The sequence below is a fragment of the Dermacentor andersoni genome, chromosome 5, assembly GCF_023375885.2.
Source record: "Dermacentor andersoni chromosome 5, qqDerAnde1_hic_scaffold, whole genome shotgun sequence".
Classification (NCBI taxonomy): Eukaryota; Metazoa; Arthropoda; class Arachnida; order Ixodida; family Ixodidae; genus Dermacentor; species Dermacentor andersoni.
The window spans coordinates 179,847,443-179,872,555 of record NC_092818.1 but is presented as its reverse complement, the minus strand read 5'-3'; the positions used below and the strand labels follow the sequence as shown (position 1 = coordinate 179,872,555).

General features: G+C 44.3%; 1 protein-coding gene across 1 annotated transcript in view; it reads left to right on the top strand.

Annotated features, from left to right (window-relative positions):
- Positions 1-538: 538 nt before the first annotated feature.
- LOC126531683 (uncharacterized) overlaps positions 539-25,113 on the top strand; it is a 45,246-nt gene continuing 20,671 nt past the window's right edge. The window contains exon 1 of the mRNA XM_050179341.3: positions 539-1,153. Within this exon, the coding sequence (XP_050035298.1) occupies positions 999-1,153 (155 nt within the window). The 5' untranslated portion in view covers positions 539-998. The remainder of the gene's footprint in view (positions 1,154-25,113) is intronic.

The following is a 25,113-nucleotide window of genomic DNA, read 5'->3' as shown; positions in this document are numbered from 1 at the left end:
AGTCACGACTGAGCACAAATGTTCTCTGTATAAGGTATATTCGAAGTACTTTGTTAATGACATTCCATGTCTTCTGTTAACCAAACAACCATTGCTGTTTCTTTTTTTCTCTATTTTGCCACTCCGCCCAAACCTTCCTCCTTTTTTCTCTTTACGTAACGCTCGAGAATGTCGCTAGGGCCTATAAACCAATGTCAATTCAGCTGGGTGAACTGGCACTCTGATTTTACCAACTGACATTCGCTCAACGATGTTATGCATACTCCGTGCGACAGACAAAGGATTATGGCTTATTTATGGGCTAAGACTACCTGTGACTTTAGGCAACCAAACAACCAACCAATCATCCTGCACCTTGTTGGTCTTTGAACTGCTATGTGCGGATATACAGCGCGACTTTGGACGAAGACAAAAACCGAAGTGCACACAAGGAAAAGCGCTGATAAGGCCGACCACGAAAGTATTATTTAACTCACATGAGTTACGGTAGCGTGCCTGAGTTAACTGATGGCACTCTATTCCTTCGCTATATATTTTTTATTTTGGCCTCTATCCTTTTTTTTCTGAGGTTTCTTAATCCGTGGAGTTTAATTTTTGATGATTAGAATAGCTGGTCCTTCGGTGGAACGATTCTCCCGCGTTCAAAACCATTCGACACACAACAACGCTCGAATTCCTCGCCGTCGGCTACCGCTAGCAGGGAGCCCGTTTCGCGAGGGCCTCCGGCAAGCGACGCTTCGACTGTGCCGCCCCGCCTCGGACGCTCACTTCGCCGGTTCTCCCGTACCGCTCCTCCCAGTGGCGCGCGCTCCAAACACCGCGCCGCGGCAGTCGGGGGCGCGGCACGGTGCCGGTCGCATCACGGTGGTGGTCGCCGCGGATTTCTCCTCTCCCGCTCCCCGTCGTCTCACGGATTATTACGCGGTCCGCTGGACTACGCTGCGCTCGCTTCCCCCTCGGCGGCTGTCGCGGTGTTTGGTGGTGGTGTTGGAGTGGGCATGCCCTGCACCGGCGCCGCTCCGTTGTCCGGCGCGGCACATTGCCGGCGGACGCTGTCCCCTCGCAGAGACGCCGTCGTGAGCAGGCGGCGGCCGGCGAAGCAGACGACGCGGCGTGACCCACCGTTCCTGTTTCCGGCGATGATGCTGCTGAGGTGAGCGAGAGTGCGAATAAGCGGAGCGCTTTTCTCTCGTGTCTGACACCGCGCGCTGTATGATGCTGCGCTTGTGGTCGGGCGTGTCAGTCACTCGCAGCTGCCGCCGGCCGTAAGCCGGATCTGCAACGGCAGCTGTCGTGCAGCCTCTCGAGCCGGCCGGCGTCTCTGCCTCGTGGTGGCGCCTCTTCTTTGAGCAGATCAAGAGGCAAGAAGCGTGAAAAGGGAACGCTAATAAAATACTGGTTGACGTAAATGCCGTAATCATCGCTCGTAGCGAAAAATCTAGTCATTTCCTTCTATGGTGCTCAGGCCCACTGTACTTGAGGAGTTTATTGCACCGAGTTTTATTTTATCATGCTCGGTTATCAGGAGATATCCAAGTACGAGAAGAGCACTTGTGATGTTGAGAACAGTGCTAACGAGGGAATGAGAGTAAGAAAGAAATTTATGTCCTTTTTTGTCTTTGTCATATTAACAAATTATACTGCCTTTAAATAGGAGGAGACTACAATTGTGTACCTTAATTTATAATTTTTTTCCTCTGAAAAGGCGAAAGTTGTGAAGTGAGATCGGTGCTAGCTACGACGCTACAAGGAGATTGTAGATCTTATCCCCACGTGTCGAAGCAGTACGTAAGCACTCAGTTTTGAATGAAGTGCTCACTCATCCAGCTCTCTTATTTGCCCTTGGAGAACATGAGGGAACTCTGTACGCGAACAGAGAAATCTAAATCACCAAGTCTTTCGCACACCCTTTCAATTACGTAAGTACATTATCACGGGGCGACATTCCCTCTAAGCCATTACACGTAAAGGGCGTGGTATCTTCCGTTTCGCACATGTGTGCTTTTGTTGGATTTCTTATGTGTTTGCCGGTACTCATGACGATTACGGACCACATCAATGAGGAATTGAATACTCCGTCTCTTTTTTGTGTGTGTTCTAGTGGCCTGTTACTTCAATAGAATAGAGAAGTAACCATCTGTGCGTCATTTCATTATGCCTATACTGACATCGAAGTTTACGAATGAACTATAGTAACGCTAACAAAGTATGCCGATTCGCCAGTGTATATAGAACTTTCGTAACCAAAACAAAACCGCCAGCTCGCTGGTACGAAGAGAATCTGGTAGCCGTTATGTTTCCAGCCGTTACGCTTTTGTCAGCCATTATTCCAGTGTGAGACTGGGAGCCTTAACCGCGGGCACTACTTCGCGATACCGATAAGCGCCTGTGAGGGCGCAGCTGCCACACACTCGCGCGGCCACCAATACAAGGTGGGGGCCTTGTCGTTCTGCTGGCGCCGCTGGACCAGGCACACGGTCGGGCGCTTTCTCGTTTACTCGCTGGGCGTTTGATCGTGCACGGTTGAAAGAACACGTCCATTTTATTGCTTTATGTGTTTTGATGCCTCTTTTTACGTTGTCAGCAGAAGCAACTAGTCTGGGGCAGTGGCTAATAATGGAATAAATTGTGGCGACTGGTGGCCGTATTGTGTAACGATGATTTTCATTTTCTGTTATCTGTACCTCCTTCATTGATCGCATGGTGTTACATACATGCATACACACACAAACACACGCATATTATATATATATATATATATATATATATATATATATATATATATATATATATATATATATATTGACACGTGTATTTATATTTATCGGGCGACCACGTTTCGCCGCCTAACAAATCTTATCGCACAGCGCGGGACGCGCCTGCATGTATCCGAAGTTTCTGGAAAGTTATCGACGCTTCTATCCGCTGTCTGTTGTCGCCGAAGCTTGTGTTATCTGATTTCATCGCCTGACGCGAATGGTGTAGAACTTTGTGGAAGGCACGCGGGTCCCAACGATTAATCTGGAACATTCGACAATTGATCTATAAAAGGCGACGCGCTTGACCCGCTGATCAGATTTTCGACGATCGCCGACAGTGTTCGCCGCTATCGTTATGCTATAAGTGTAGCCTGTTTTTTGTGGGCACAGGTTCGCCCAATAAAAGTTAGTTTTGTTCTTCACAGTATTGCTACTGTGTTCTTGAACGTCACCACCACGTGACAATATATATATATATATATATATATATATATATATATATATATATATATATATATATATATATATTCGAAGCGGAGGCAAATCACCATCAAAAAATATTGTTCTTTCGTTTCGCTGATTGAGTTAGCTCTTTGGCCAAATTCTGCCAATAAGAAACCTTGAGTTGGATGAGTCAATTTCTAGCGACAGTTGCACTAGCCTTGTCTGCGTACATTTTAAAATTATGCGGCTTGAGTTTTCGGTTTACGTTACAGCTATTGTACATTGTTCAACCAATAATGTGGTGAATGGAGGATGACAGATATGCGTATTAATGGGATCATTAATTCATTTATTCATTCTGCACGTGTCAGGTGTTAGTACAGGCGCTGCCTCCTTATTTCCTGAAAAGCAAAATAATTAATCAGAAGCGTGTTTACGTCCGTGTTTGTTTTGATTAATCCAATGCATTGCAATAATCTAATTTACCTTACCTATGCTCACAAAATAGGAAAAGTTGTCCTTTAGAGCGGACAGGAATGGAGTCACGGAGCACAGTTATAGCGATGAAAAAAAAAACTGTAAGAAATTACGGGCTCAGAAGCAATGAAGACGGATAGTAACAACAAATCCGCTGCGGAATTAAATTCAGCCGAAAAGAACTCGCTCGCCATGACAAAGAATAATTGGGAGGCAGGAGTTTCGAACAGTATTCCAAGCGCTACTGCTGCTTATACCGTTCAAGTAAAGTAGTAAGCAAATTTTAATCAAGAGCGATGACTAATATTGAGCACGTTGTGCGATTCCCAACTCGTCGTTGGGTCATCGTACGAGAGGCTATTTAAGTAAAACGAATCAATCATTTCTCTTGCAGCTAAAGTGGTGAGCCCGAGACATTTTAAGCGGACGCCAATATAAAAGGCAACGCCCGGCCTGCATGTGAAACCGGTAGTTCTTATTGTTCTTTCGCTGAAAAAAGAAAGTGAGATTCCTTAGTGCGAGAACAATATAACAAACATCCTCGAGTGACGTTTTCGCATGCGCGTTTGAGAGAACCACTCTTAGAGCACAAACTAAGTGTTCTCTTTCATATTGGCGCATAGCGCACTGGCAACACAGCTGAAAAAAAAATAGAAAGGAGAACCCTGGAGAAGATGAGCGGGAGTTGCATGCGTTGTAAAAAAAGTGGCCCTTTCACATGGAAACATGATGAACGATTGCTACGACAGCCGGGTGTGTGCAAAAGAATTGTCATAGTGGCAGCTGTGTAGCGCAGGACAACGTTCATATTTTTCTTCCTCTTTCGTTCGAAATTGAAATTGAAATGAAATAAAAAGAACTAAGTGCGCTATATATGTGCTTGAATATATATTACTCATAAATTATATGAACGTAGTCTACGAGAGTGCAAAACAAGCATGATCTTACTTTCCTCCTGCTTGTAAAGAAACATGCGCACGCATACACGCAGACACACGCGCACACATAAGCGCAAATAAAGTCACGCCCTCAGTTAAGTAAACCTGACACCAATATATTTAATGCATTTTTTGCAGTAAGCGCCATTCAAATATGCATGGGCACAATTAATCTTCTAGGAAATCGGGTGTGCTTTTAAAGAGCACTGTCGTGAGGAAGCGAAGAGGGGATCGATAAAACCCAAAGCTAACTCGAAAATGGCAGTATTCGAAGCTTTCAAGCTCCTACCGCTTGGGAGAATGTACAGCCAATGCCTGAATAATACAGCGGCAACAGTTAACGTTCCTCCTAATTTCCAACGGTGTTAGCGACGATGCCAGCTTGCAAGCCGTCAGCGTAATAAATGTGTTACGGTCAAGAAAGGCGGAGTGGAGAAACACGCTAAGAAGAGAGAAGAACGCGGCACAACTTAGACCCGGAAAAATAACGCAGTGAGGAATCGGTATCTCAGTGCCCTGCATGCAAGCTTAATGACCAGTTGAATAAAGGCGACGCGCCCTTTGGGCTTCACTTCAAACAAGGTCGTTAGTTCGGAAGCAACTCGTGTAAATATTCTTTCTTTCGCGTCTCAATCCATGAGGAGATCAAAACGACCACTTCGATGCGTAGCGCTTCTGTGCTTTCACTCAGTCATCCTAATGAACTCGACATGCCAAAATATTCCCCTCATATTAATGCCTGATGTGCTCGAGAAAATGCAGGCAGCGTAGTATGTAGCGCTTCTTTGAAGTCTAATGATTTACACTGCTTAGAAAACTCGTTTTCTTTATAAAATATTTATTATGCAATTTCTCCACTTGTGGCGAAGCGGATGAAAACATCATATTCTTGCTATTGGGCTGTCCGCTTTATGCCCAGCCAAGGAAGAAGCGGCAAGAAGTGTCGGAATTAAAAAAAAATTAATCCTTAATTTATACATATGTGAATCTATATTGTAGCTTCGTGATGTGCTGGCGCCTGTCTGTGACAACACTTCTGATGTTTCTTGTAAGAAGTGAACTGTAGTAACCGGAAACATATTGCTTTCAGCCTGGTACAGCCAGTGAAACCTGTATAACTACCTGATCCTAGGAGTCACTTTATCCTAGCTTTAGCTTGTCTTTTCCTACAATTATGCATCTGCTCTCGGCTTTGCAAGAGCGAGGTAAGGCACGAGAAAAACGGCAGTCCGTCGTTTCGCACGAGGCATGATTAAAATTGTGTATTTCAACATCCCTAAATTCGCAGTGGGTTATAACAAAGCGTGCCGGATTAGTTTTGACCACCTGGAGTTCTGTGGTGAGCCTCTGAGTACGCACGATTAGAGTTAGAGTGCTAGAGCACTCTACAATACTAAAGCAGATGTGTAGATATGTGTTTACTTTAATCCTATGCAGCATGAAACCTGATGGATCGTTTATGTTTCCTTACCACGAAGGTCGCAACTTTTATCTCGATAAAGTTTAATGTTTATGCACTACAGCATACAGAGGCTATGGCTAAATGCAAACACCACTCAGGCGTATGCACAGTGCGAGACGTCCATGAAGCAGTGCTACGGGGGAGAATGCGAAGTATGATGCATGTCCAGGGAAGAATGGAGATGACGGGTGTATGCATGTAGCAGCAGGGCATTTATCTAGCTAAATTTACGTATCCTGTACCTCTAGTGTCAAAATGGCGCATAACCATTCTGGAGGATTGGGCGAGGATGGGCACACACCCGTTAACTAAAGTGGCACATATATACCAAATGACTAAATCAAAGAAAATCAAGTAAATCAAGGAAGGAATTGGTTGAATATAATGCATCATTGCACGAAGAGGTCGGTCTCCTTTAGAAATAGCTATAAGCCTAGATTATATAATAAATTTTTAAGGAGGACATTATTTTAGTTTTATTTATTTATTACGGAGAAAGAGAGGTGCGCTTACTAGCGCTACTTTGTAGGGGAGCATATATAGATTATATAAGTCTGTTAGTTGGTGCTTGAATTTGTCGCAGATTTATATATTCTTTGTATATTTATACACAGATATATCCGCCCAGATACCGACCAAACCAGCAGCAGCCAGCAGCAGCCCTTTAAAATCCCGGAGGACAGGCAGAGAAAACCACGCTTTAAAAGAAATAGAGCAAAATATAGTTGGGAGCGCGAACTTTCGCCCGACAGCCTCTTCGCTGCACAGCGCGTGGGGGATGGCGTTAAAACAGGTCGACGCGCGCGGTTCGCTTGTATTCACAGGCACCATCCGCGGCCGCTTCCGTACAATCCCCGGCCTCTGTGGGAAAAACGGTTTTCGAAGCGCTCAGAGCACGCAGTTCGGGCTTCACTTTTACGCCATTGTCTTCGCCCCTCATGTTCCGACGCACCAGTGCGACCGCGCTGCGCTTTCTGATCCCATTCAGCAAGCCGGAGCGTTTATTCTCGCCAAATTCCTCTTCGCAGTTATTCCGGCGAATGTCGCAAAATAAAGTTTCACGGAGCCGAGGCGGAATCGGTTCAACCGCGCGTGCAGCACCTGAACCGACGAACAACAATGGAGCAGCTACGGCGATCAGTGCGGCCTCACTCTGGAGCGCGCAACACAAGCGCGGAATGCACAGTTCTGAACGTATACGGTTGCTACGCGTGCGTAGAATGCATTGCCTGCATTCATGTATTCTACGCGTGATAATGTTTAATAAAAGAGCAAGCTGCCATTTTCCTTTCAATAGACCAACTGTTACTGAACAGGTAATTTCGTTTTCGACCTGCTGTAGAAAGGAACATGACAATGGTAGATTTTGGGCCAGCTGGTGTATCGAAGATCAAGTTACATCCGAAAAAGAAAGAAAAATGTGACAAAACATTTATCGAACGTACTAAACTTGCTACACAGACCAGAATAAATATATTCCACGGACGGTCAAGCCCAGAGCTAAGAACACATTTCAAATATATAAGCCCCTTTGAGGTGCGATCCTAGCCATCTTCCCTTTTCAAGAATAGAATGAAAGTGTTATAATAGGTGGTGATACGAGCATAGCTTATACTGACATGCTTCTAGTGGTACATAAGCTTCGAACTTCTTGGCTGATTCCCGCTGTGAGTTATCTAACAGCAGTGTGAATTGTGTGCCCAGTTTTTTCGGAGTGAAATAATCTATTTTAGGCTTGTTGTTAATTTGGTGATGATGCAGTTTGCCCATGATGCCATTGTCAATGCCATGCAAAATTTTGCGCCTACAACAATGCTGACGCTGTTCGAAACTTTCCTTCTCTTATTTTTATTTCCGATCAGCGTGTATTGAAAATAAGTGCTACAGAGACGCCTCAAAATTTACCTCAAAACGCTATTCCGCTTGCGTAGCGAGATGCCCAACTCCAACTTACTTCTAGGCTTCCGTGTTTTACGCAGTCTAATATTGCAAGTAATACTTTTACAGCAGCACAGTTTTGGCTAGCGAGCATAAATATATATGTGACCTTAAGACCCTATGGATGAAGAAATCGTGCTAGCGTGTTGGTAAATATCATAGACTTTATCCAGTCAGGCCAAACATAAATTACTCTTCTACTAAGCGGGACTTCATTCACGTCTCAACGAGGTGAAATAAATAACACCTAATTTCATTAACCGCGAGACACTTGCCGTGAAGTTCAGCCCTGTATGCCGAATAGCAAAACTATCTGTGCTACAACTACGCTGTATGGCCCAATTTTAAATGGAATATTTATCTGGCCGTAAATACATCCCTACTGAACTACTACTTGGACTATGTGCTAACCGTGCAACAATATCTGCGTGCTCCCATACAGCGCTTTCGAGAAGGGATTCTGTGCGGAAACATGAATCAATCGCTCGCCGCTTCAGACTTCGGCACTACAATTCACTATTCACTATTATTTCAGGAAACAACTTTAATGTTTGAATTTGATTTAACATCGCAGTTACGAACGTTTATTCATTCGTCCTCGGAACGGCTAACACTGCCTTATGCAATTTTTGTGGGTGCGACTTTCTGATCCGCTGCGCATCCTACAGCGCTCAACCATGTACTCTCCGAGCTATTCTCAGCCGCTAGGTGACAGCTCTCTCTCTCAGAGGAAGAGATCGTGGGACTTTGGCCTAAGCGCTCTTATGGGAACAAGGCCACGAAAATTTTGTAGCGCTTCTTGAAGATGACTGGACTGTATGAAAGCTTGTGACTGTCAGGAAATATTCCTTCGCGAGTGTGTTACGGCCTGGCTACCTCTTTATATTTTTAGCTTTCTTGCTGTCATCTATCTTTCCCCTTCCCTAAGTGTAGGGTAGCCAACCTGGTACGATTTTGGTTAACCTCCGTGTCTTTCTCTCTGTTTTGGACTCTGTGGCAAAATATGCCGACTGACATGATGTAATAGGCTGACAAGCGTGCGCACAAAATAGTTTACAAACTTCCATCGCATATCTCGGCTGTAAGTGATGGCGGAATACTAAATGTGCATTTCCTTTAAGAGTGAACATAGTGTTGCGAACAGCGAACGTTAAAGATCCCCTGGTGGTCAAAATTAATCCGCAGTCCCCCACTACGACGTGCCTCATAATCAAATAGTGATTTTGGCACGTTCATTGTGTACAGTAGACGTCCATATGAGTTTGTAGCACGCGTTCACAACATACGACTTCACAACAAGTCCAGAACACAGTGGTTTACACCGCGGGTAGTCAATGCGTTTTCCGCATGCTACGTCGTATACCCATTATATGCCGGCCACATGTGTATGAGGCAAACACAGCTGTCTCTATAGCGCTGCGCATCATGGACGCCAGAGACATGCAAACACACGAGACAAGGGCAAGGAAAGGCCGGACGTGCGTAACGAGGCACAACTAGCGACCGCTTATTGCCCCGCTTTCGCAGGCACACGAGCAGGAGAGGCTGAGAGAGGGGGAAAGGGTTGCATCGCGTCCGACGAGCATGATCAAAAGCGACAGCGTTCCACAGTCTACGTGCAGTGCCGGTCTTCCCTTTAACTTCTCTGCTTGGCTCGCAGCTGAAGCGAGCGCGCCAGCCTACAGCTGCGGGTTGCCCTTAATTACCCTGCACCGTCTCGTAGTGTACTAGTTCCGAGCAACGTCGACACTGCTCTGCATACTAGGTGTACTGAGCTCTGACTCATGTAGACGCAGCCTTTGCGGGCAGCACATGTACTGCACGTTAAGAAGATAAGAAAAGTCACACTTTCGCCATAAGGGCGATGCAGTGAATGCGATAGCAACATTTTAGAATACTACACGAAGTGTAAGACTCGTAGCTGTAGTGGCAGTATGAACTGAAGTAAACGTAAGCCGACCAATTAAAAGCGAGCCATTTTGCTAAGAGTCCTCTGTTCGAATCCTGCCATCGGGCAATGTGATTTAAGTTTTTTATTAAAACCATCGTGTTTCTTAGCGAATTTACCACCAGTTTCCGTATCGGACCAGAATGCAATTATGCATTCCTAAAAAATGCATTCCCGATTTCCTAGAAAATTATGCCCATGCATATTTGAATGGCGCTTACCGTATCGGGAATCGTGTATCCCGGAGGCAGTGCGAAGCTGCGCCAATAAAATTACATCATTTTCAGGCTTGACCTCTGTTTTGTTTCACACTTTTAATATTTAAGTCTGAGAAGATTTAATATAATAGGCATGCGTTGTCGACGTTTTGCTTCATGACATTTGTTTGCGGAGTGCCATTCTCAAATTTCTGAGGAATAATTTTGTCCAGAATGTAAGACCTGGTAGGAGTAATTTTACAGACAGAATGGTCTGGCAATGTAACCCGCATACAGCACAAGTCAAATAGCCTGGCATGGCATATAGCATACATATGCATAACTATATGTGGAACCTCACGGCGACGCCGATAGTGACGACGACGACGGCAGAAATTTGCTTGGTGCGTTCATTTAATTGATATCAATATCAAAAGAAAAGATAAAAAAATCGGCAGTGGCTTAGCTTAGCTTAGCTATGCCAGGATATACGTAGCGTAAAGGTACGGTAATGCATGGTTAATCTCTTGCCTTGCTTGCTAACCTTAGCTTATCCGGCTATGGCCTTGTTTGGCCAACATCAACCGTCTCTCCCGCGCATTTATATGCACGGTGCGCCCTCCTCGCACATGCTCAGTGCCGCGCGGCGCCGCAATCGTAAATGCAGCAGCGGGCGCACACGGCGCCGGCGCGTTTGCGGATACTGTGACGTCACACCTCTGGAATGCGCCGCAGTCGGCGGTGGCGTGGAGCGCGCGCTGGCTGCAGCCGCGGCGGCGGCGAGGGCAACGCAGCTGCGCCTCTCGTGACGTCACGCGGCTCTCGTGCATGCGCAGTATGGCAGGCGCAGAAGCACGCGAAGCTCGGCTCCAACCCGCGTAGTGTAGCTTTACGCCACAAAAGAACGCTTAGAAGTCTCACGTAGCGGTTTAGAATTCAGATCCCTGTCTACAACCGTGTAACTTGGAAATTAAAATGACGCAGTATGTGTCACATTATGCATACGCTCCTTGTGTTTTATTAATTCGTGGTTGTGTGTATTGTGTTGTTTTTCATTACGAAAGAGCACAGAAACAGCGAAGAAATGCGCAAATTACTGCGCCCTAAACTTAAAAATCCTATGTCAATTATAGTCATTGTTGAATCCTTGTTGTAGCCTTGCATGCGAGGTTGTAGCCGGCGGTTCCAGCTAATAAGGACAGTTATGAACAGCTATGCTGGGCGAGCGCGCCAGGATTCGTTGTGCGAGCACACTTTTGTGATGTCCAGAACGTGGCTTGGCCTTCGCATAACTCGAAGCATTGACCAAAGCAACACATGGAATTCACCTGCGGGGTTCCTTCTCCACGAAAGCAGACTAATTAGAGAAAAATAGAAATTTAATAACTATTGCCGAAACTAAATAAAAAAACGTACAGGACACTTTCTTTTATGCTAGCTTCGCATAGTCTGCATAGCACTGCAAGTCGTTATTTCGTGTTGCGATTCATGCTGACAAGAAACACATATAAAGAATGACGACAGGCCACTTCAAGAGCACGTCTGTGCAAGATATCAGGTAGGCGCCGTTTGCCTTATCGAGCAGTGTACTCCAAATGTCAGAGCAACCGAGCCGATGATCAAACTACGCTTGTATCTCTCGCTTCTAATCTGTCTCGGCATGAGCAGAGATGCACGCAAGAACATCTGCCTTGGAAAGTTTCACCAGATGACTCTCTCGTGAGAAAGCCGCATCGGCTTGTAGCTGCAAAGTAGCGCTTATTCTTTAGAACCCACGTGGATTTCTTTCATGAAACTATTCGGTGCTACTGACCTTCTTAGTCACGGTATGCGACTCACTGATTTGTCTACGCGACTTGCTTTTGCAAGTTCTGTCCAGTGGAGGTGGGGGGGAAAACAACCACCGGCGTTGATGTGCGGGTAAATTGAGCGGCCGCGGACTCAACGTAGCTTAATTTTACTTCGATGTGTGTAGAGTACTGCTACACGCGACCACTTTGCTTAAGGGGCTATACCAATTATTTATTTTTTTGCAGGATATTTGACATGGTGCGTCAGGTGCCCAATACAGAAATATTTTTTCCTCTCTCGTAACGTTTGCAGCCACTAATTAATTAGAGCGCGCGCTTCGAGCCGCTTATTCAATTCCATTTACGAAAAGATGCAACACAACAGACACCAAAATAAATAGATGCTCGATTGCTTTGTAATTGCGAGGACTCACTAGAAAACTGGAAAAAAGCGTCATTCCACCACGCTGACTTTTTTTTTTCAATGAACTCTGCACTGCCTTGGAATACAATTATGCAACTGAGGCAATTATGACCAGTGCCGTCGCAATTCGTTACTGAAGGAGCTGAAGCATACAAAGTTACTGAGTATTCGAAGTACGACTACATAGAGCAGAGGCGGACAAAATACAACCGAAATAAGTTCTTCGAAGAGGGACGCAGCGACTAGACAACCAGGCAATGTGAAGACACGCCGTGGCTGTTGATAGACCCAACAAGCTGGGTATCTCTGGCAGCCGTCGGCTCAGCTACCATGTTATTTGTACGATTTTGGGACGAACTGCTCCAAAAGTCGTTTGAATTCAGAGTGCGCCACTTTCTCCTATCTGGCGTCAACGCACCCGCTCTGTACTCGGAAATTTCCAAATTTGATCCATTCATTTGGTTCTCGGCCACCCTAAGCTGTGTCCCTCTTAACATGACATCTGTACTGCTACTTTAATTCAGGGCGAAAAATACTTAATTTTATATGAAAGTCTAGCAACAGCCTTGCCATGTTATTTCGAGTGCATTGTTCTAGAACGGTGAAGCAAATAGAAAAAGGTTACTCACACAGAAACAAGCGCACACAGTGCACTGGACGGGAAACTTTAGGCAGTTGTGAATCAGCGCGTCTGTTTGTCTGCTTTCCTTCGAGTCTTGTTTCAGCTGTAACAGACTTTAGGAGTGTCGCCAATACTGGCGTGCTAGCTTTAATTTCATTTTTTTTGCTACTGTATGCTTCTTGACTGCCTTATATGCCATATCGTGGTGCATGTGATATGCCTCTGTTAAGCTGACATATTTATTATGGTGTTTTTGTGTTATCCGAACTTTTTCTCTGTCACTGCTGATATTCTTTTGTTTTGAGAAGCGACACATCGTCGAGCAGCGACACATCAACGCTACTGTTTTTTATGCGTTTCTGAGGCCTGTCATCATCCCATCCCAATTTTTAATCAACCCAAACGTTTCCTTGTTTGTTCTTTCTTTTCTTTTTGGAAGTTAGCACAGGCTCGAATTTTCGCCTGCTCCATCACACTTTGTCTGGGAGCTGTCCGGGACACCGAGGTGCTCAGACTGTAAAGCAGTTTGCCTACTTCAATTTGCTGCCTGTAATTAAACTCGACGAAATTTGAGTGAAGCCATCGTGTTGTTGTGCTGAATACGTTAATTACTAAAACGTCGGCAATGCCACGTTATAGTTATCCTTGGCTGTCAGCCCCTGTTATTCATTCTGATTAACAGTTTACTTTGTGATAACCTGCCTCTGTTTTACGTGTCGTTGCATTATGAGTAGGGTTCGGTGTTTTCGGTTTTTATTTTCCGAAAACTATGCTTACTTCTTTGGGTATTTATTGCTTTATATAATTTTTTATTGTGTTCGTCAACATACTTTTTCTATATGAACTTTCACTGTCTGTTCTGGTGAATATTTTTAGCATCAGGCGTAGTGTTTCTTTGTGTCTGTGCGTGCGTGCGTGCGTGCACGTTTCGCAATGGAACATACTGCACGGTAATGTCAAGTAGAAGCGTCTATGGAGTTCCGTCTTTTTGTGGTCTAAGTTACTAATGCGAAAAAATTATATGTCCTATGAATCAGTAAAGCCGGCGTTTTTGCCCGCAACGAGTAATACCAAAAATCCATGTGACGTCATTAGCTTCTCTTATGACGTCAGTAGCAATGCAGAGTAAGAGCAGGGTGAATTAGTAAAGTGAATTATGGTGAAGTAAAGTGAATTTAAGTTTATTAAAGTGGAATAAAGTGGATTAAGTTTGGTACAAATTCGAACAAGGTGGATTAAGCTGGATTAAGGTGAATTAAGGAGGATGAGGTTGAATTAAAAACTCAATGTTTTGTAGCACTTAAGTAGTATTTAGGAGTGATAAGTTAGAGAAATCAATGTTTTCACTCAAGTCACGTAAGAATACTGAATTGACTGTCAATTTCATCTAAATTGGTTTCTCCAACAGTGGGAAAAAGGGAGATGTTAGGGCTGATTTTACATGAGATGAAACATTACAACTTCTAGGGACAGTTTCGGCTTGCCTGCCGATTACTTGATTGGCAGATGCGCAGCAGTGATACTTTATATATTATTTGATAGGAAGATTTACCCACTATTTGATTAATCGCGGTTAGACGATCGCGCATTTACTGGAAGTGTACGGGGTCTGCAGCGTAAACAGAGTTGATAAATCGTGAAGTCATGGTATTTTCATTCTGCTCTTTTATTTTTTCTCCAAAAGGCGTTCGTCAAAGGTTACGTTTCCTAGTATTAAATGAGTTAAAAATTAGTTTCCACCACTCTACAAGAATTTTATACAGCCCTATAGTCGCCTGTTCATCTATCACAGTCATTTGAATGGTGGGAGACACGCGTCTGCCTCCTCACAGCACTAGTTTCTTGCAGATAGCAAACGCGTACAGTCTCTTTGAATGAGAATCGCGTATTTTGTGCAGTTGTACACAGTTTATGAGCTCGTTTTCCTTACTGTATTATCATTGACTCACACAGAGTATCTGTAGCGATGGGTTTTGATACTTCGGTGTGCACAAAATTATTTACTGCCCTTTTTTTATTTTTCATTTACTGACTTTCACGACCTGCATTGCGTGTAGCCACTGTACAAATGTGCCAATTACCTCTGCATGTTCATGTGTGCTCGATGTGTCGTGCTCTTTTGAGTACAGTGTGGTAGGCTATGCTTTGCTTGGTTGATACATTTCTTAGGTGCTAATTTGAAGTGTTCAAAACAGTCGTGCCGGCTTCGATGGAACATTTTACTGAAAAATAAAGATAAAAAAATGTCATGAGGAATTGAGCAAATAAACACGCGCGCACGATCGCGCGTGTATATATATCGTGTGTACATATCCCACACCGTACACCATTAATAAAATATATCCAGAGAGGGAGATTAAGATGGATTGCAATGATTGTAATGGCATCATTGGAATCAGACATATGCTGGCGGGGTGTCCCGCGACTCTCCCCAACCTCGTTGAAGAATGGACACAGTGGGAGAAAAGGATTCAAAGCCCATTGTTTCAGGACCAACCAAGGGCAGTCCAGAGGGCCCATGACGTCGCTGAAAGGCTTGGCCTGACAGTGCCAACGTGGGAGCGGCCCGCCTTGGCTTGAGAAGTCGAGCCACCGGACCTCATGACAATAAAAGTTTTCACACACACACACGATCGCACGCGCACACACGCACGGGAAATCCTTGCTCGCTCATTAGCAAGCAAAAATCGACGCCCGCAGAGTGTTCATTCACCATCATCATGGCATGCTTATTTAGGTGCTTATGGAAAAACGTTCACACACACACACACACACACACACACACACACACACACACACACACACACACACACACACACACACACACACACACACACACACACACACACACACACACGCACACGCACACGCACGCGCACACACGCGCACACACGCGCACACACACACGCGCGCGCGATCTCAAAAATATATATGCGTCCGCGGCTTAATTATTAAGACTGTGGTGGCAGCGACAAGACACTTAGTATAAAGGAAGAGGGAGTGATGAAACGAAGGCGGGGATGTTAACCAATAAAGAGCCCGGTTGGCTACCCTGCGCTGGCGGAAGGCACTTGACGCAGTAACACATATGAAGACACTCCGCTCCTCTAGCTTTTTCTTCATAGCCACAGAAAGTTGTCCGCGAGTATAGTTTCCACAATGCGTCGGGCATAGATTGTCTTTGTGCTTCAAATTTAGGACAGTGGCACAATAAGTGGTCGCTGTTCTTCTCGCATTCGCAGACATCACATGCAGGACTGTCAGCCCTTCCAGTAAGCGCTGAATAAGCTTTCGTGCAGGCAAATCCCAACAACAACCAACGCAGAACAGACGCTTGTCGTCGGCGCTGTCCGGCCGGAGGTCCGAGTTGCAGCGAAAGGTTTAGCCTGTGTAGTCTGCTGCACCTCGTATGTGTGGTATGCCACTACCTAACGAGAGCGCGCGTGATAGAACGCAAAGCTGTCTCGCAGCGTATATCCTTGAGAGTGGAATGAGGACGCAGCAGTCTTCTTGGTTTGACGTCCGGGCTACCTTATCTGCGTCATCATTTCCTATGATACCGCAATGGCCATGACATCCATTGAAAAGGGATATCATGGCCGTTTTCTCTCAAGTGATGGATGAGTTCCACGATTTCGCACGTCAGCTGATTATGAGTTCTATGTCGGAGAAATGACTGTGTACAATGCAAGGCCGACCTTACACATAAATGTTCAGGGGTAGGAAACAAGCTATTGAAAGCAACAATAGAAGAAACAAAGTCTGTATTAATCATAAATATATAGAAGAGACGAGCTTTAAGATGTTTTACTGCCTCATTTCATCTTTTGTGCTTTTTCACATTTCTAAATGACCGGGAATTATATTTGATGTTTGTAGGATAGATCGCGTTTCCCTGGCCTTCGCCGTTATGACTTAAGGCTCAATTCTATTTCTTTTCATTCATTCATTTTTTGGACTATACAACGCACTACCAGAGGCTCAGGATAAGGTGGTATTAAACTTATGACGGCGTCCTGCTCGCAGTAGGTGCAACAGCAAATGTTCATGATACAAAATGTTTTTTTTTTTTTGCTTATGTGAAGAGTACCACAGTTAGTGCTGTCATACAAAAAATGTCAAAGGTACACAATTACTTCCAGTTACACAATAACAGAGTACTAATACTAACATTTCACACATATAGTTAACATCTTTCTTATCATTCACTGGTCACGGCTTTCAAATCTCAGTGATCTTCACAATATACCGACCCTGTTCTGCCAGGCTCGTGCATCAATTATTACGCAACAATAAGGCACATTTGTTTTTTTTTCATCTCTTTCCCATCTCTTTAGAGATTACTAAACATTTTACTTGGCTGCGACAGCTTCGTGAATTTTTTAAGTAAACTACAGCAGGCACTTCGCGCTTTCCGCGGTGCAGATGCTTGCGTAAAAGCTATGCACCGGTTGCAGAGCAGGTCTGTGGGCCATCGGGCCGTTCAGTCTCGCCGTGGGAATGAGCTTCTATGAATAGCACGCTAAAGTAAGCCGCCGAGTTGCCAACTTTGTGTGATTCAGCCGCTCGGGCCAGCAGACTGGAGGTCAACATCGGCGCTTGCCGGCGCGTTCGCCATCTCTCGCCGTCTCCCCACGCAGTGACACCTTTCGTCGGTGAGAGCGGCCCCCACGCGTGCCACCGACTCTGACGCGGCGCCAAGACCGCGCTTGCTTGGCTTCGGCAAGACGCGTGCGATACGCCTGCTGTTGACACCCGGCATCCGTCTTTCGTTTTCTTGCGCAACGCGGGCCCTCATTACAAGTTACAACTGTCACGGTCAGCATCTGCTTCCATCACTGTCGCCTCAAGTCAGCCGCCTCCGTTCATTTCCGGCTTCCATACTTTGTGTCACATCGTCGCCGCACCTCTCTCCAACTGCTCGCGTGCGTGCCACGGAGCGTTTCTTGTAGTAGCTAAAAAAAATTGCAGAGAGTCACGCAAAGGAGAACCTTCAGTCTTATGCCATACAGTACTAGCTGATCATTCATAACCGACAGCCGGTCCTTAATTTTCTGACTTACGGCACTCGATACTTCGAATAACTTTACGTGAGTGTAAAGAAAAAAAGAAGATGAAGAGGTGGGAGAGAATAAAATTAACATATCGAAATTGTACCAGCGATTAAATACTAGGGATTGCGCTTCGTGCACTGCGTCATTTCAAGTAATTAACTAAGAGAAAGGAAATAGTCACTTTTTATACTTTACAGACAGTGACCGAGATGTCAATTATAATTTTCTACAGAACTAGGAATATTCGTATAATACGTTTCTGAACGGCTGAACAATTTCGTAACTCTGTCCAAGTCAACAGCGACAAAACAAGTGAGAAATGCGCATGCACAACAAACAAGGGACGCGCAGGGCGATTGCTGGACTAAAAACGAACGTAGAATTGAACTCACAGTTATTAGTCTATAAACTGACCTTTGTATTCCTTGCCTGTTGTGTTGTTTGCGTTCTCTCTTCTAACTATTCCGATGTTCTCTTCCCCCACCATGAAGTAGCTAACCAGATGTTTTTCACTTGAACACGTCTGCCTTCTCCCACTTTTCTTCTCATCTCCTTTCGCTGGTTTCCGAACTAGTTGGCTATGTTTAAACTATAGCCCGACAAACAGCCTTTTCTCTCTACATCACAGCCGTGAAGTGGAAGTTCCGCCTTGATCTGTTGTAGAAGTATTTTTATAGGAGGGCATGAGTTAGTTTTAGAAAACGAGTTGTTACATATTGGGCTTCACAGGAGTGCTTGATTCGAGCGTATTCACAGCGGCATCACCTGCAGCTTGCAGTATGACGCCGTCTTGGTTTGGGCCAATTCTTCAAAAGTTAAACTGCGTTAAGTGATAAGCTGAACTAAAGAAAAGAAAATACTGGAGACAAGGGTATTCAAACTGTAGCACCGCACAGCTGGCACTGCTGATTCAAACTTTTGTCAACGCTACCCAAAATTTCAGCTTGATGCTTCTGTCACTTGGTTTACCTTTGGTAGATATTAATTAGGTTCAAGTAATCAGTTTTTCTGAAGCGATAAAAATGGCCTACACAGGCGTGTAGAAATTCCAAGGAGCAAAATTACTTGTTACTTAACAAAAGGGTGTGGTTTATTCGGCATCTTATTTAACGACGCAGAAAGCGGCGCTTTCGTGTGTCGTGTTCTTTCTATGGTGTCTGTTTTTCGCACCAAATTAAAAGGACGTGCAGCAAGACGCAGTTGCCTCCATTAAACCGGGTGTTATCCAACCCAACAACGTACGACATTGTCCCATATCTCCGTCGTATAATTTAATAAAGTTCTTTAATTATGTACAAACAGTTTTTCGTTCCGGTCTAGCTTCTGTTCTATTTTCCTATTACTGGGATTCAGTGAAAGTGCGTATTGTTGGTCTTTTGTGCTGTTTTGAAATTCTAATTTACATTTCTTCGCTAACCAGGCCCAAGCTGTCATATTATTTAGGAAATTAATGCAGCGGACGAAATTGTCTCCAGCGTGCGATATAAATTGCACAATAGCATCAGCTTACGTAATTTTTACTCTTGTGGGCTCATGAAATAGAAAGAAGAGTATTTCACGGTGAAAAAAAAATATTGTTCGAGAAAAATTGATCGAAAGAAGCAACACAATAGATCTGCTGATTTGAGCTTCGGCGTAAAATGCACAGCAGCTCACAAACGAAAAACAGCGGCGGCATTGTGTGACGCTTACATTTCAATGTCAGTCTACTTTTGTTTTCGCCCTGGAGTTCCATTGTTCACGTTTAATTCGTCGCCATTCATGCGTGCATAGCCAGATTAGGTTTTCTACGGGCACCTTAGTCTTGCCTCTAAGGGTAGCAAGTGAATACAAAAGTTTCTAGTTCGTGATGGAGAAATTCTGCGCTGACAGGTTGCGCAATGTCGTTTCATTGTGTGCCCTTTCATTGTGCTGCTTCGCTGTCGATTCAGAGAACAATTGCGCAGCCCTACCTGAAAACTTTTTGTATTCCCTTCCGCAGGACGCGCTTCATTTAACAGGTTAATAGTACATCCAGTCACACATTTATGCGAGACGAATTCAGCGCTGGAGCAAGATGTTGCTGCACGAGAACTTGAGCACAGTACCGCCGCCTTCATACGCAACCACTTGATTCCCAAATGGAGTCGCAACGCTTCAGTTCAAGAAAAAAAGTTTGTTAGATGTTGCGAGTCGATAACATCTTCGTTGAAGTTGTAACATCAATTCTATTCTTAGCAATGGAAGTACTGGTATTTAGTATTGGTTTATTCAGAGAATGAACACTATTCATAATCCTGGGCGGCGTAAGCAGTCAGTTAGTACAGCATTTCAATATTGAAGGAAACGTCATACACAAGATACCAATAAACAAATATCGCATGCTCGAGATAATGGACGCTGATATTTTTTTACAAAAACCTACACAACGTTGCTTAGCTTCTTAGATTACGCATGCCAGAGATCATGGATGCTAATATTTTTTTAAAACAATCTATATAATGTTACTTAGCTTTTTTAGACAACAAAACACAGAAAATCTGGTTTGAACAAATGCAATTTAAATAGGAAACTATATTGCGGTATGTAATTTCTGCTGTGATGCATAGAAAGATTGTATACACGTAGCATGAACACCGATATACCAAATCATGAAATTGCTATGATCAGGTTCTTGAGGGCTAGCTTAGGCTTCTTTGATGATGTCATATTGCAAAGATTCACGAGCAGTTTATTAAAAAGTGTTGGCACATAGTGTGATACTTCCTTTTCCGCACTTCGTGTATATCCGGGGTACAGAAAACGTTCAGTATTGCGCAAGTTTTTTTTTTTGTACCTTTTGAAATGTTTGGTCACATCAATTATGCCTATATATCGCATAATCACGTAAGTGTTCCACACTCAATATGCCGAAAGCTTTCCGAATGCCTCCTTTTACCGCATTTTCAGAACGGGCGCCGTAACCGGTATTTACTGCACATTTATCTGTAATTCGATCTATCGATCTTTTGAGGTATTTGAACTGAATGCATACAATGTGATCCCGTATCTTAGAACTGACATTTCTAGGGACTCATATTAACCTTCGTAAGGGCAAAGGTGTACTGTCTTTACTATGATATATTTGTGAAGCTACTGCTCGTAATATTTTACATACATAATCAACGTGGACGTATGAAGACATAGCACTGGCAAATTCCATGCTCAAGTACCTTGCATTTTTGATATTTAAGCGGTGTACACGCACAGTTATGAAAATTTGTCACATGCAGGTACAAAGGTATTGCGAAGTTTAGTGAGGATTATGGAAGCACAGGAGCTTGGTCTTTGATGTACTATCAGAAATGTGGAGTTTTTTATACATCACAATATTTTATGTATGTCAGACTGAAGATAGTTAACCGCTTTTTGGTAGATGGGACGTGCCAACACCAATGCCGTATCGTCGACAAATTGAAATTGGTGAAAGAATCGCCTAAACTGAACGCTACTTGCTTACTGTCGCGTTGTCATCCGCTGCATTTCTTCAAAGAGGGAGCTGAATTATATATTTGACTATCTACAGCTTTACAGCGTCGCAATCCAGCAAAACTAAATATTGGGCGTGTTGATAAAGGCTGACCAAATTTAACGGTTGTGCAAAAAGTAGCAGGACAGAGTAACACGCGACCGCTACACTTGCGCGTTTGAATTTATAACACTCGTTTGTGTCTCCATTATTCTACTTGTCGTTTGTCTTGTTTCGCTACAGTTTAATATGTTTAGTTTTTACTAGCTGACACAGTTGTCGGTTTTTGCTCAAGCAAGTTTATAGTTGAATAGGATCTATTTTATGTTGTAACCTAAGCTTGAACATCAGTTCGTGCATGTCCCCGTTATTGTATACATGTGCCGAGTCTTTTTGCGATGCAGGAAAATGTGGTCAGCGTTGGAGTTCATTAAAATCAGTGATGCTGAAACGCTACGGATACAGCTGCGGCAACAAACGCAAGCTTCTGCATATCTACTTTATATGGTAAACGGTCTTCGTGGTTATATCTCCGCCCACAGGCAACGTAAATATAGCACTTCAGATGCAGCCCTCATTTTAGTTTACTAACTTTACTACAGCTTGATATTGGTTGCCAGGTTTGCTAACCTGCTGCCGATGCTTGCTGCCTTCACTGTATCTGGGTGCGGAAAAGCCACTCCGGAAAGGCTGTCCGGTAGAGATTAGTTGTACTGTATGTATATATAACGGAACATTGCCAATATATTTAAAAAAAATTGTTTTAAACCATATTATAACAGCTTTAACTTACTGATGGACTTTTGCTGACCAATTTTCAACCCGAGGTCGAGTCGAGGTTGTAGTAGAAGATCGCAAACTGTTTTGACTACCAGGTTATCACCTTTAGTGTGCATCATTGCATATTGCTGTTTTTTATGCTTTTTATTTTCGTTGTTATCCCACCAGAATGTGGTCCATGGTGACGGAAACTCTAGACATTATTCGTAGGACACCATGTGCTGTCAGCCATCAGGCGAGCCTAGATGTCTAGTCACTGTCCCTGCTTTGTTTTGATTGTGCCGTAATGAGTTCAGGAACAATTCGAGTTGAAGCGCGTGACTCCGCGTAATTAGTGCAGCACTTCAGGCGTGATTTCTCGTTATATCTAAGCATTAGTAGATCAGACCTGGGCTTTCACGTATTTCGTTACAATCAAAATTATTCACTAGCCGATGAGGAAAGTGAATTTGCCCAAGGGTCGAAAACGCCCTGTTGCAGTGTTTATTGGATCAAGAAATGTGCGCTTCGTCCTCACGCTTTTTCTGCCCAATCTTCATCGTCATGCGTTTGCGTAGTAGCTTCATCTCCAGGCTTCTACCAAATAGCCCGCGAAACAGGGTTGCCTTCATTTTCACCCGTACAAAGCTAGGGTCAATGCTCAGCGCCTTATTTATTTATTTTTTTTTACAACAACAGAAATTTTATTCAGATAATCAAAAATGGTATGCGAAAACGTCTGGATCCTTAGCCATAGGCTAGTTATGGATCCTTGGATTGTTATGGATCCTTGGAGTTATGGATTGCTCATGATGGCGTGGTTTCTCTACAGAGAAGCCACCTTGGGGTCGCATATTGCCTTGATTGTTTTCGTTTCCTATTCCTAGTCCTTCGTTACTGGCTCTCACGAATCCACGTCCTCGCCATTACTGGGATCGGCTATTCAGAGGGGTGGTAACAGAAAATTAATGTAATCGGAATACATGAATCGTTACATAATACGGCCCCTGCCTTGCAGTACACATCTTCCTTTTTATACAGTAGCGAGATGGTGCGGCACCACGTGTAAGCCTGCGGCCACGCGAACAGACGTCGTTTGTCACCCCACCGCGACAGTCAATCGCGACAGTCAATTGCGGCCTATCAGTGTCTCTGGCTCGCCGCGTGCCAACTTTCACCCTAGTTGCTCTCACTAAGGCGCCACGAATGCCAAGGCACTGACAAACTGCCCGCTCTTCTACCGTGACAGGGTGCGGCTCACATCCCTCGTTCACCAACAGAACTAGAGTCATCGGAAGAAGAATAAGAGGAAGAAAAGATGACGTCTACAGATGAGTCAAAGCAACACAAAGGAAGCAAAGAATGTATCACGCGTTATCCCGCCATTCCTAAGGCGCCACCCGAGAAGATGGAGAAAAAAACTAACAATGTAAACAAAATGAAGGCGCCGCTGTCCCATCTTGTTCGAGGATTACTTAGAGACCAGAAGTGGCAGCGTGAACGCCATCTTGACGAAGAATGGCCACATTGAGTTACTTGGTATCCTAGCGGGAGATATAATCACATGCGATTTCTCGATGATGGCAATATCAGACTACTGCGCTTCTTACGCTATAGAGCTCTGCGATGCAGGCAGAAAGCCGCGCGGAGAAAGGATAATCGCCGATGGACGCGTAGTCGTGCGCTTAGGGTTGCTGGCAAGCTAGTTGATAACGCAAACACTTCTACGTTGCTCCTCTGTAAAGGGGGGTTAAACTTAGATTACGTTTTCTTTTTCACGTACTAGTGTGAAGAAAGGGGATACCAATCTGTCCAGTTGGCTGGTGGTAAAAATATATGTATATGGTAAGAATATGTAGGTAAGAATATAATTATGTGAGAAATGAGACGAGATGCCCAAAGGGCAGTAACGGGCGGCAGTGACGGCTCTATTTAGTTTGAAAGCTAAGCTATTTTCAAATCAATGTTCAAAAAATGCGCCTCTTGACCAAGTTGTAAACGTCGTCCCGCGGTGTCTAAGGCAACAAGCATAGCGACTAGCTGAAATTCTGGCTCTCATTTCAAACAAACAGCCTATGCTCCGTTTCATACATTTATAAGGCAGCGCTACGATAGCGACGCAAGTAGCACAGCTACAGAAAGAAGTCTCACCCCGCGTCTTTCGATGTGCAGTTCTTTCTCATGTGCGACGCCTTGGATGCGGAATAGTTGCTTCATATATAACAACTGCAACACGTGGACGTCAGTTTACGTAAAAAAAAAAAGCATTTGTGCATGGTGATGGCTGCCTCTATGCGACGTACTCCTTTCCTTGGTCGCGAACGTGAGTACTTTGCGTTGTCTACACAATGTAATAAAAGTGCAAAGACGCGCAATTCTTTCCTGCTCCGGAGTTAGAAGAACGAAGAAATATACGAAAATGGAGAGGAGCACGAAATTACGGCGAGGACAACGACATCAGCGAGAGACCCGACGCTGCGCGCATTATACCACAAAAAGATTGCATGCAAAATACAGAGATAGAAAGAAGAGGACGCAGATACAATATGTTAGCACCGCAATCAGCTGCGGCAAACTCCTCGTCAATTACAGGAAAGGACAAGAAGCGCGGCTGCGTTTCATGTACTGTACACGCTTTCCGACATCGACGCTAAGCGCGAATAGGAACAATATGCAGGGTCACGTTCTGCTAGAACAAAACCGGAAAGCTGTAGAGTCTCTTTCAGGAAACTAAGAAATACATGCTGCGCAAGTAGTGCGAAAGCCCGGAACAACTTTATTCTCTGCATCGCTTAATATCTGAGTAAGCCTCGT